The sequence below is a fragment of the Danio rerio genome, chromosome 7 (genome assembly GCF_049306965.1).
Source record: "Danio rerio strain Tuebingen ecotype United States chromosome 7, GRCz12tu, whole genome shotgun sequence".
Classification (NCBI taxonomy): Eukaryota; Metazoa; Chordata; class Actinopteri; order Cypriniformes; family Danionidae; genus Danio; species Danio rerio.
Window position 1 is genome coordinate 52,462,517 of NC_133182.1, and position 13,622 is coordinate 52,476,138.

The 13,622-nt window shown below is 34.3% G+C and overlaps 1 protein-coding gene across 8 annotated transcripts in view; it reads right to left on the reverse strand.

Moving 5' to 3' along the window:
- crtc3 (CREB regulated transcription coactivator 3) overlaps nucleotides 1-12,624 on the reverse strand; it is an 89,888-nt gene extending 77,264 nt beyond the window's left edge. For 4 of the 8 annotated variants that reach the window (XM_073907312.1, XM_073907311.1, XM_073907317.1 and 1 more), the window contains exons 1-2: nucleotides 12,502-12,624; nucleotides 11,233-11,461 (exon numbers count right to left, since the gene is read on the reverse strand). In XM_073907312.1, coding sequence (XP_073763413.1) covers nucleotides 11,233-11,364 — 132 coding nt within the window. In that variant the 5' untranslated portion in view covers nucleotides 11,365-11,461; nucleotides 12,502-12,624. Of the gene's footprint in view, nucleotides 1-11,232 lie in introns of all 8 variants that reach the window. The other 4 variants (XM_021477955.3, XM_005166492.6, XM_073907316.1 and 1 more) reach the window with 1 other exon arrangement.
- Between the last annotated feature and the right edge of the window lie 998 nt (nucleotides 12,625-13,622).

Below are 13,622 nucleotides of genomic sequence, written 5' to 3' on the forward strand. Positions count from 1 at the left end.
GGAAAAAAACTGCCAGTTCTTTTTTTCTGTTATTTTACATAGACTTAATTCTCTATATTATTATCTATAAAATATATGGTTTCAAACTGCAAAAATGTCAATCAAAGTCACTTTGTTAACTTGCAAAGTGGAACTTTCAACATCAAAAATAGTTAATACAGCATAAAAGGTCCCAAAATGCACCTAATTACCAGAAATAAACCTTTTCATTAAATTTTTTTTTTGTTTTTTTTTTTACAATGTACAGTACGTTACCAATACGATCATCTACTCAACAAACTAGATGGAAAGAACTAATTTGCATTTGTGATTTTTCCTTTTGTACTTTGAAAAGGTTTGCTTCACGTTAAGATGGAAGCCCAGCTATTGTAAGTTACTTTGGATATAACAGTTGGCTAAATAATGGTAAAAGGATCCAGAATGTGGAAGCAAGAGTTTCTGTAACAAAGATTATAATTAATTTGCAATGATTTCCAAGAGCCAGTCCTGTTGTTTGCCTACAAAATAACTACTGACTCTGCACTAAGGCTGTACAAAATAAATAAATTAAAATTGTGATCTCGATTCATGCCTCACACGATCCTAATTCAGCTTTTCTACGATTCAGCCAATTATATTTTCAATATGTCGGGAGACAAACATAAAGGCGGGTTTTTTATTGTTTTACATACGCTGCTCAGCAACATGGACACCTCCAAATGGAGTTAAAAGTGTCACATACTCTATTTATAAGGTGTAATTCACCCCAAAATGTAATTTCTGTCTTAATGTAATGATGTATTCGCGCCCGTGAAATCACACGTGAGCTGATAGACTACTTGTTTACAAACCGAGAGGTGAGTGTGCTCGCTACTTTACGTGAACAGAACCTGCATAGGCTATGAATAACAGGTAATAAAGTTGTAAATAACGGTCAGTTTGTTGCACAGAGCGATCGTTTAGGAGCCGCGCAGGAAGTATGATTTGAACGTATGTTTTTTTTTACCTCAAAGTGACGGCAGCCATGACATGAGCACACTTGGAGGTGAGAGTGAAACCGAAAGTGTGCACATCATTTAAATAATCATGTCACATTTTAGAGTTATGAATATGACAAGCCTTTGATATGTTTTTTCTTTCATAGCGAACACAAAGTGTTGTGCATGAGTATAAACGTTTACTGGGTCAGAATAACTACTCTAGCCTATGTAACGTACGTTGAATATAATGCAGCAGGGAAACTGGTAATGACAAAGGTTTCATTTTACCAGTGAAAATAATGGTCTAATGATGTTGTCAATGACAAATGACAAACATATGTCTCAAACATAATAATTCAACTTCAGGATTTTGAATACTTGTATTCTGATCTAATCGCTTTACTGTGAATTAACAACCAGGACCAGTTTAAAGTCTAGTCATTCTACCATTTTAACCAACAGTAGACCTACACATAGGCCTAATATTATTCTTGTTGTTTTATCGTATGTTTGAGAAATAACAATAATAATAGCCTAATCGTTTTTATACATTTATTTTACATCTACAAAATTGTGAGAAAATCTTGATTTTAGGCAAAAAATAAATAAATAAATAAATAAAAATTCTCCTTTTACCCAGAGTCGTGCAGCCCTACTCTGCACCACTCTACCTACAGTAAATGAAATATTTCAGGCTTATGTGTTTTTCCAGAATCTTGTTCTGCAAGTGAACAACAAAGTGTGGCAACATCAGCCACTGACTTTTACCTTTCCTGTTTCCCACTGGTGGATTGACCTGCTCAACTCGACCTGAGCAGCTATTATTTAACCATTCAAATAAGGTAAGGTGTTCAACTAACTTGGACTGCTTGGTTTGTTTTGACTGCTTCTATTGTCCTCATTTGTAAGTCGCTTTGGATAAAAACATTTGCCAAATTATTAAATATAAATATACATTACTTTTGCAGGATGGCCCAGTGAAATGTTCAAGGACTACTCAATGAATAACCTCATATTTCACAGTTTACTAGCAAACAAATGCAAAGTATGTGGATGGCAACTACGACATATGAACACATGAGTGTTTGCTCTACAAAAGAAATTCAATCAATGCATTTTAGACCATCTTTTGAACTGGTCAAAAGTGGACATGCACAAAATCACTTCACTTAAGCCGCTCTGGATAAAAGTGTCTGCTAGAAGAGTAAATGCAAAATGACTAATTTTAAGAGTAAAAAAAAACTGTAAAAGTGCTTGCTACCTGGTAAACAGTAAGTTTTTCATGTAATATATACAGTACAGTGAATAACCTAAAATAGACTTTCCCCAGAAATCCCAGCATGACAATTCACTTTTTTTGTTTGACAATATGGTTCTTTTGTTTGTTTTTTTCTCATCAGTTATATCGATTAGTTTCACTCTATATCTAGGCCAATATTGCTAAATAATGTTTATTGTTTATTTTCATTACTTGTTAGTAATGCTAGTTGTAACTTGTTAGTAACACTGAGTACATTCTACACATTATAGACCCTTTTCACATTTCTGGGTTCCTCAGTAGTAGAAGGTGTCATGATTGGGTAAACTTAGAGAGCAGTGAATGGGAGAATACAACAAACAATTTTTTCACAACCCTATTTGCTAAAATAATAAAGAAAAACACCACAATGATCTTATAAAGACTTCATACAATATGTTCATACAATTTAAAAAAAAAAATCCAAATATTAAAACTGAAGGACTTTAAGGATTATGATGACCGTTAAACACGTAATGATGTGTCTGTGTGAAAAGGGTCCATTATGTTTCTCTGCTTGTGGAAAAGCTGTTTGTGATGACATTTGGTCATGTGACTTTATCATCACTACCTGCTTTTAACGTTTTTTTTTTTTTTCCTGTGTATTACAAAGATACAATGTAGACGCTAAAACTTCAAATGATGGTGTGTTAGAAATACTGTAGTTTACTGTAAATTTAGAAATGTGTCTACTGTATTTTAACTGTAAAAAAGTTCACTGTAAATTCTTTACAGATGTTTATGTACAGTGTATTTATGTCCACTTGTGAGCAGGTGTAAACGAAGACATTAACAACTCAAACATGCTGGACATTTTTAAGGGCAGCGAGTGCGACTGCAGCTGGAGGACTTCCTGCATGCAAACATGCAGTGGGCTTATAGACAACAAGTGTAACAGCACACAAACAAGAGTTGTTTACATTTCTCTTCAGTCACTATTCCTTTGAAAACATCTGGTCTTTGCCTAAAACCAAGTCCTCAAAAAACCATGAATGTGCTGAATTAGTTTCTACAATAGGAGGTTTAGAGAGGCATCTTCAATTCAGAAATGTTTTCAACACAAGTCTGACCAAATCAGAAAAAAAAAAGATCAAACAATCCCTTTGTTGATACCAGTTTAATGTGCAGTCAGCACAAAATATAATTAAGCCATTTGTAGGTTCACTTCGTCGAAAAGTTGTGTGTAAACACTGTGGCATTGATATTTATTTGAGCTGCACAAGAGAAATTGAGAAATCAAACACAGAAAACTGATGACTTTGAGATGCCACAAGCACTGTTAGTCACTTCACTGAAAGCGGTAGTTTCTGGCAGATTTCACTGCTTCCTTTGGGATTATTGCCACACCGCTAACTGTAAACATTTATTTCATTTGTGTGGATGTTTGGAAACCTACAACAGCAAGCAAAATGAATGTTTCTGAAAAGTGGAAGCCTCACAATAATTAATTTGTGTGTGGGTGTATGTGTGTGTCAGAAACATTAGCAATTTTGGATGTAGTAGGGCTGTACAATACTGAAAAAATCTGACATATACAATATTGTTTTTATGTAATATATATTGTGATACATTGTAAAACATGCTGAATTACACACAATCGATTTGTGTTGGAAAAATACGAATTAAGTTAACTTAATTGTTTTATGTTCAATCCACTTCAATTTGTAAAAAAATATTAAGCGGTCACAAAAACAACTAAAGAATTGTGCTGTTTCAGCTCAAATTAAATAAGTAGTTTAAAAAACAACAGATGTCATTGTTTGAGTGTATGAACAGAATTTGGTTTAAGTAGTTCTATTTAGAAAAAGTTCTTAATTTAGATTGATTGAGTTGATTGGGAAGATTCTATAGGGAAGTGAATCGTATATAAATTGATATAAATAGAGCAAAGACAAAATAGAAGAGAGACAAAAGTGAAATAAACATTGCTTTATGGTTTTCTGTCTAAAAATAGTTTTTTTTAGATACAAAAGTGATATAATCAAATGTAAAATAAGACTACATAGTAGAGCTGAACAATATTGGAAAAAACTGACATTGCGATATTTTGTTTTTCTGTGATAGTCATATTGTGAAATTTTATTCATATCACAATGTATAATAACTCTATTTGGAAAGAATTCACATTATCAAAAGGATTGTGATGATTTTGTACTTGCATAAAATATAATAAACATATTACGAGCATAAATTAATAAAAACATAGATACAAATGAAATAAACAGTACTTTATATTTTTCTGGAGAATCTAACAGTATATTGATGCACAAAATTAAATGATCAAATGTAAAACAACAATAAAACTTTTCATGAAACTATTAAACAACATCCATTCTTGTCTCAGGACAAATTGGAAAAACTTAGGTGATCCACTTTAAATGCTGACTAGTCTTCATTGTAGGAATGATTAAATGCAATTATTCTATGTTAAAGCTATACATTTTATCATGTCTAGTGCCCAAATAGTTTACAATTGCTTGAAATCTTGCATAGTCACATGCAGGCCTAAAAAAAAAAATCTGTGTTTTCTGGTTAATTACAATCCTAACTCAACATTGCAGATCCTGCGATGTGACTATTGCAGATTCGCACAGGCCAGATTGGCTAATAGGTAGGACCGGGAGAATTTCCGGTGGGACGGTCCATTTTTTGCCGCGAGGGCCGGTGTCCCTAGCTACTTGCACTCTCAGCAGTCGTACTTTTTTCATTTATTTATTTGACCATAGCCTCACTCTTTTTATTCATCATTTTGCGCAGCTCCGTTGTTTTTATTTATTTTCTCGCAGCCCTGTGAGCAAAATGCAGCCTTGAGGTTAATGATGATGTAACTATCATTCGACCCCAAACAGCGGCACCGTAGTGAATATAAGAATTCGAATTATTAATATTAATGACTATTACACCTGCTCAATGAAAATCAGATGATTTACTACCTTAATAAACCTGACATAACTTGATCAGAAATCTAAAAAGGGGGGAAACAGATTAAGCCATCACTATTTTTATTCCAACGGCACCATCGTGACAGCGCCGTTGTGGTCCAGTGGTCAGCACTTTGTTTAAACCTCACCAGAGTAAATTATTATTATTTTTATGGTTAAAACATATAATACTGTTAGGGTTGTTGAACATTTAGAGCTCTAAAGCAGCTGTTTTTTTTTTGGTTTTTTTTTAAGAGGTGATAGTGTCATTATAAACTGAATTGGAAATGACAATATTATAATTTAGTCAGTCGTGAACTGAGGTGGGCCGGTCTAAGGCTTGAAACTCCAGGGCTGAAAAGGAGTCCCACTCTGGCCTGCAGATTGAGATATAGATGCTGAAATGATATATTGTGCTGCCTTACTTCATGGTCTTTATTGTATAAATATAAAATAAAATGAATCTACTAAATGGTACAAAGAGTATAATTTATTGTACCCGAATGCTTTAAACTCTTGAAATGCTCATACATTCACAGGCCTTAAAAACACTTGCATATGATAAATTTTCACTCTGTTATGGTTAAAGTCTACAAATCTAATGTTCTGTAATCTCTATAACCATAATTCAACAATGCATATCCTGCAATATGGCAATTGTGCATTGTGCAAATGTGATATCAATACTAAAATGATACATTTTGCAGCCTATGATGTAATATTACAATTAGCATTTTTAAGAAATGTGTACAATTTAAGAAATGTTCTTTTAAATAACAAAATTGCATTTTAACGTCTCTAAAACGCAAGAATTCCCCTCAAGGGCTCATTCCATTGTCAAGAAGACGAATGGTTGGTACAGAGTTATGACCTTAAACTCTTAACACTTACTACAACACAACCACATGTTCTCGTGCCCTAGTAGAGGAGGCTGCCAAATCATGAACTGGCAGATCCCGTTCATTCATTCCCGCCTACAGACACCACACAGAGACACAGCGCTGTCTGAGGCAGAGCTGCTTTCAGCTGAAACACTGGTCAAACACCTACACTTGAACCACTACACCTGACCGACATTTCTTAACCCTTCTCTAAAGATAAAAAAAACTTAGCTGACATCAACAAAAAGTAAAATATAGCTCAGTCATGCCAAGATACACACAGGGATTCTTCCACAACTCAGCCTGAACACAATCAGCTCTTTTACCAAAGCTAAAGAATGATGTTTACCAATAATAATCATCAACTATTAGTGTGATGTGTCTATTAGCACAATATACAACTTAAAATAAAATAAAAAGGATCTCTTTTGGCTTGGCTATTGGCTATATTCAGAATTAGAGTTGCACAATATATCGTATCAGCATCAATATCGCAATGTGTCTATCCACAATGGTCACATAAGCAATGTTGAGCTGGGATTAGGCATGCTACAATAACCGGTTTCAAGGTTTATCGTGGTTTGGAAAAGTCAACTTAATACAATTAAAATGTTCTGTTGTACCGTTCCCAAAGTATATGTAAGGATTTTTTGTATGTATTTTTCATGTGTTGTAAAGAAATATGCGTTTTTAATGAAGACAGCAAATGTCAATGATTTATTTGAATTATTTAGCCTGGCATGTTTACCTTTCCAACATATTATAATTGTTTCTCAAAATAAAATATTTATATATTATATTTGTATTTATATATTTCTACAAAGACATTTAAAAAGAACTTTTTTTAGAGCAGTTATCACAACACCGTCAATCTGTGGTATTTTGATCCAAGGTTATCATACTCTCAGAAAATTATACCAGCCCATGCCTAGTTGGGATTATAGTCGAGCAGAAACCACAGGTTAAAACACACGATTTGTGGAGTCACTGCAGAACCGAACCATAGTATCTTGAATGTTTGTCATTTGTACACATTATTATTAATTCCTGTAACTGTGTAAGCACTTAACTGTGGCTTATTTAAATGATGAAGATCTATTCACTGGTATTTTACATTGAATTATTCAATAAATTTACCTGAATACTGTTAGACTATCTACTAGAAAACCACTAATTATGTCACTTAATCCTTGCTCAGTTTTTTATGACTGTAGTTTATTAAATGTATATTGTAAATAATATAAAATATATATTTATATTAAATAAATAAAGACCTACATTGTAAAACGGTTTTCTGTAATTCATATTTTGTTTTCCGTATTTTGTGATTCATGCTTTTTTTCTTTGCTTATTTATGCTTTTGAATTGAATTATGGGATCTTGATCTATGCTCCAAAATTTAATTTAATTTTAAACATTTGAAAAAGTGACTTTATTGACATTTTGAATAGTTTTAAGTGTCTGTGTTGGTGTTTTAAATTACAAAACAAAAACCTGGTAATAAGCTACCAGTACATTTCCTGTTATTTTACAGACTTCTTTGAATATTATTCATTCATCCCTTTATTAATCTGGGTTCGCCACAGCGAAATAAACCAGCAATTTATCCAGCATATGTTTTACACAGCGAATGCCCTTCCAGCCACAACCAATTACTGGGAACTCTATATATTATACGAAATGCAAACTTAAAAAAGAACTGTCTAAAATGTCAATAAAAGTCATTTTGCTAAACTGTACAGTTGAATTTTCTACATGAAAAGTGGACAGAGCAGAGATAAAACTCCCATAATGCAATTCACAACTGTAAATAAACAGAAAACACTTGTGAATCACAAAATACAGAACCTGTTAATTAACATATTTTTACCGACTATAGATGATTCATTCTCCTACAAAAGCATAACAATAAATGTAAATGAATGACTTTCCAAATAGTCAAGTAATCTGGTGAAATTGTATTTATATTATGCATTCCTATTCAGAAACTTTAACATCTAAGAATTTTTAATTAAATAAATAATAACATACACTTTACACTGGTTTTTAGCTAGAAAGGATACATGATACACTTTTGCCATTTAGTTAACTTATGCAAGTCTGAAACATTTTATTTTGAGAAATCAAAGATTGAGATCCTTTGGTAATCTGGTTGGCCATCCGCTACATCCAGCAGTCAATTATTTGGTGCCGGTTTCCTGTAAAGTTTAGTTCTATCCCCAGTCAGACACACCTGGGCTAGCTAATCAAGCTGTTACTAGGCTTTCTAGAAACATCTCTGCAGGTGTGTTGAGGCAAGTTGGAGCTAAAATCTGTAGGACATCGGCCCTCCAGGACAGAGGTTAGGCACCCCTGGTCATGAGAATTACTTAACTTACACTATGTAACCATATTTGTGTGTTTGATTTGATTTATTTATTTATTTATTTATTTATTTATTTGGCAAACATCCTCAGATATTAAGAGATATCATGTACAGTCAGTATCAAAAAAAAAGTTGAAAAACCTATAATTAACCTTTAGTTTTATAAAGGCACTGTGTAAATTATTATAACTATTATTTATAGTGAACAGTGCTTCTTTTGTCCACCTAAACCAGGGGTGGCCAAACTTTTTCATAGTAAGGGCCAAAAACCAAACTTGATTGAGGGTGGTGGGCCAAAGGTAAATACACAAAACTGTATTATGTTAAAGTTGCTATTTGCTATTAGGGTTGCACGGATTACCAGTACATTGGTGGTATCGCGATACTATGGCTCCAAAATACTGGCTGTGCCACTGTACTTTATAAACGGTAGTATCAAAATTAATGGTTTATCTACAATACATAATGTTGCATGTGGAAAAGTCACTAAACTGCTCAAACATTTGTGCAACAATAGACCTTTTTTATTTTGCCCCCTATATTTCTACTCAGCCCCTCAAAGTTTTGCTATTAAAACTGTAAATTATTGCCTCAGTCCCCTTTAAATTTAATATGAAAACGGCAGCAGTATTCAGCTTCTTCCTGTCTTTTGTTTTTCATTTGATCAGCAAACCACAGCCGTGGACAGCGAGAGAACGAGGTGTGCATTTATCAATAAATTGTTAAAGTATCTGCTTATTTGCAGTAGTTTAATATAGATAACATTGTATCACCTGTATCCCAAAGTCAAGGAGGAGCAGTCTGGTTTTCTCAGCGTTCACTTCATCAGCACAGCTGTTTTCTCCAGCAAAAAACTCTTAATGACAAATTCGCTATTTTTATTTCAAAATGAACTACCAATATTAAACACTTTACAGTTCGTGTGGCATTAACTATACCATACAGTCTTGCACAGAAAGGATTAAACCAAGTGACAGAAGCACTTAGAGAATGTACTCGTTTAAACTGTCACTGATTTAATAAATGGAAATAAAAAATGCACTTGAATATAGAAAGTGTTTTTTACTATAGTAAACAGGTGGGTTGAGCCTATTTGGCTTATTCAGAACTCAAATGACTGTGGCTGTCTATGTAATAAAGTGGAATACAACCCATATTAAACACATTTTTAAGTGTATTACTATTCAATTACTACTTATAAATGTAATATTAGGTTTATATATACAGTTGAAGTCAGGATTATTAGCCCCCTTTGATTTTTTTTCTTCTTTTTAAAATATTTTTCAAATGATGTTTAACAGAGCAAGGACATTTTCACAGTGTGTCTGATAATATTTTTTCTTCTGAAGAAAGTCTTATTTGTTTTATTTCGGCTAGAATAAATGCAATTTTGAATTTTTTATGAACCATTTTAGGGACAAAATTATTAGCCCCTTTAAGCTATATTTTTTCTCGATTATCTAAAGAACAAACCACTTTTATACAATAACTTGCCTAATTACCCTAACCTGCCTACTTAATTTAATTCATCTAGTTAAGCCTTTAAATGTCACTTTAAGCTGTAGAGAAGTGTCTTGAAAAATATCTAGTCAAATATTATTTACAGACATCAAGGTAAAGATAAAATAAATTGGTTATTTGAAATGAGTTATTAAAATTATTATCTTTAGTAATGTGTTGAAAAAAAATCTTCTCTCGGTTAAACAGAAATAGGAAAAAAAATAAACAAGCGGTCTAATTTAATTTAGGGGGCTAATAATTCTGACTTCAACTGTGTGTATATATATATATATATATATATATATATATATATATTTTTTTTTTTTTTTTTACTTGTAAGGAGTTAAGCCCCTCTTAAATGAACATCCTAAATTCGCTCCCACTCGTTGACATTTCTGCATTGTCTTCTGTCCATTGAGTAACAGTATTTACATTCATAATCAGATTCATTTACAAATAAATTTCATTCAAAGATTTCATTTCAACTTTTTAGTTGATCAATAAAACAAATATAAAGAATTCTCTGTTAAAGGCATGTTAATGGTGGGCCAAATCAAAGGTCCTCAGGTCCTAGTTTGAGCATCTTTGACCTAACTAATCCTTATCATTTTAGCGCCTTTCTGCTTTAGGACTTAATGTTGGGTTAATTTACAAATGAATGTACATTATTCATTACAAAAAGCGTATACATAAATTTCCTTCTTTAATAATCCTGCTGAGAATCAGAGCCACATTAACAAAGCAATAAAACTGATGCTTATTTATTCAAGCACACTATTTTGCATAATGAGGTAATGGGTGAATTAAACAAAATTTTGAAATATCTAACAGACTAGAATTTAACCAAATGCCCAATGCTGATTTTGCAGCCATTCTGTCTAATGTAATATCATCAAAGCCCCTAAATGTAGTAAGAACATCTCTGATGTTACCACTGTTTTACTGTAGTAACTGTGGCATCTTGGGTAGAAACTATGGTTGCCATGGTGACTTCTGCAATCAAATCATCTGTACACCAAGAAAGAAATACGTTTGCAGAATACAACTAACTTCACCTCTGATCGAGTGTTGACTAGCAAATATGATGAGCTAAATTAAATGCATCAGCCCTTTAATGATGTCAATATGAATCAATATGCGTGCAGTGCGACAGCGGTGCTACAGACATCCACATCCCTCCTCACGAGCTCGATTGAACGTTCATTTCACATTCTCACTGACGCATTTGCGCACAGGACAAACTTAGACAGCTGAATTTAATGTATGAGATCGATGGAGCGAGGTAATTTCCTAATTTGGCTGAGCTTACCCTTGAGACAGTGAGGTCTGTCATGAGCTGCTCGAAGGCCCGCGTCTCCTCCGCCTGTTTCTGGTTGTGCAGCGCGATCTTCTCGCTGAACTTCCGCGGGTTGGAGCCACTCGAGCCCGGGGATCCAGACATGGTCGGGCCGCAGAGTTTCGTGATAATCTTCGCAGAGAACTGACAGTTGAATGTCTTCGATATAGAAGTTAAACGTGCTTAAGTTGTCCCTCCATGTCTGAAAAGCGAGGAAGAGTGCAGTCCAGTCTCTTTAATGATGTTTGACGAGGTCGCTTTAATGACAAGAGCTTTGCAACCATTAATGAGCTGGAAAATGCGATGAAAGCGTATTATTAACAACTTAATGGAGTTAATTTCGCTTGAGCGCCAATTATCGATGGTATCTGGGAATTCCTTTTATTTTAATAATGTCAATATTTGTATACAGGCGATGAGCCGAATTTGCTAAAAGTTTGTCAGGAAACTGGACATCGCTAAATTATCAGTTTCGCTTGGCATCACAAAAGTAGTTCTTGCTTTGTATCGCGTAAGAAACAGGATGAGAAATAAAATACTGCACGATACCAAACAGAAAAGCTTCTACTTGGAAATGTTTCACTTGGATTTACGAAACAAGTTCAGTAGCGACTCTAGCTAGCAGGCTAAATACTTTGGATTCTAACAAGAGCGATTTTAATTATGCATTTTTCATGATTCCGCATAAATATTTAAGTGCCTACCATTATTTATGAATTAAGGTTGACAGCTAGTGATTTAACTGTCTGAATGTGCGTAATTGATTGATATTGCTTGCTAATGTACGGCGTAAAGTCAGCCGTGACAGCTAACCAGCTAATGAGCAATATGATAATCAAAACAATACAAGCGATTTCTCTCAAACCGACTGTAAATGACAGCAAACACCCGTGCGACCTGTTAAAGAATCACTTATAAAGCTAATTCAGTTATCCTGATTGTCCACAACACTTGAGTTAGTTTCGTGAGATTTCAACAAGTGGTCTCGCCGATGTAAACCTCATTACGCATTCAAAACTCGTCTAAACAGGTACGCGCGACAGCAACTTCGCAGCAAAGTAACGTTAGCGGCTGAAAGTGAGCAACAGACACTGGCTGTCCTGCGGCCACTGATCGACCGCTGTTGACACACGAGTCTGCCTAAATGTTTAGATGTTACTGATTCGCGAAGTGCAGCGGTGAAATGCGATCGTGTGGTCCGCGTGTGCTGCGCTCTTCTCTCTTCTTCTCCGTGTCCATCACCTGTACATCCAGCTGAACTGCGAGGCTCCCGCTCGTGACTCCACGCCGCACATTTGTTTTGTCAACTCCGATCCCTCACTCCGAATGAAAACAAGCCGAGGAGAAAATACTCAAGCCTGCCCCAAAACTGCAAAGCGATTTTTTGTTTTATAAGTTGTGTCCACAAGGAGGCAGTGGAGTTCCCTTAAAGGGACACACACATCATATTTACGCTGAGAATGTGTAACTTATCATGCGTGCACACATAACGCAGGCCACTGTCAGAAAGTGTATTTATAGTAGGGAAGAAAACAGAAAATCTTAAAGGAGGAATCTTAAAGGATCAAACACTCGGAGCATTATCTGTTGTTAAAAATATATAGTGAATGTAAATAATAAGATTGTTCTTGAGTAGTAATCAGCCTCTTTAAATGGTTTCTGAAGGATCAAGTGACAGCAGAAGGCTGAAGTAGCAGGTTTGCCATCTTTGATTTCATTAACAGTTATTTACAAAGAATAGGGATGAGTAGGGATGAAAGAACCTTTTTTTTTTTTATAAAAACCTCATTTTAAAGGGCACCTATTTTTCCCCTTTTACAAGGTGTATGATAAGCCTTTGGTGTCTCCAGAATGTGTCTGTCTTAAAATGTGCATCTTAAAATACCCACCAGATTATTTATTATAGAATAATCCAGAATCTGCCCATTTTGATGTCTGAGTATACTGAAGCTGTTTTTGTAGCCTGTGGCTTTAAATGCAAATGAGCTGCTTCTCTCTGCCCACCGTTTCCACCTGTGTGTCTGCTTCTCATTATGCGTTACATCAGATAAACAGCAGTCAGTGACAGAGACAGACATGGATGAAGCTGAAATACAGGTCATTCGTAAAAAATACGTTTAAAAGTAAGTTTATTTGATGTATTTGTGGTGGAGTTTATTCAAGCCTTTCTGAAATGATGAGTCTCACACAAATGATGCTTGCAGTATACACACACACATATATATTAGCGTTTACTGATACCTTGCGCCCGTGGTCATTATAGTAGTTAGGAATTACATAGCAATTTTACTGTCTATTACAAACATGCTCTGTTTTAAAAATGTTTTAAACCTATAAAACTAACAAAAAATCACAGAGTTTTA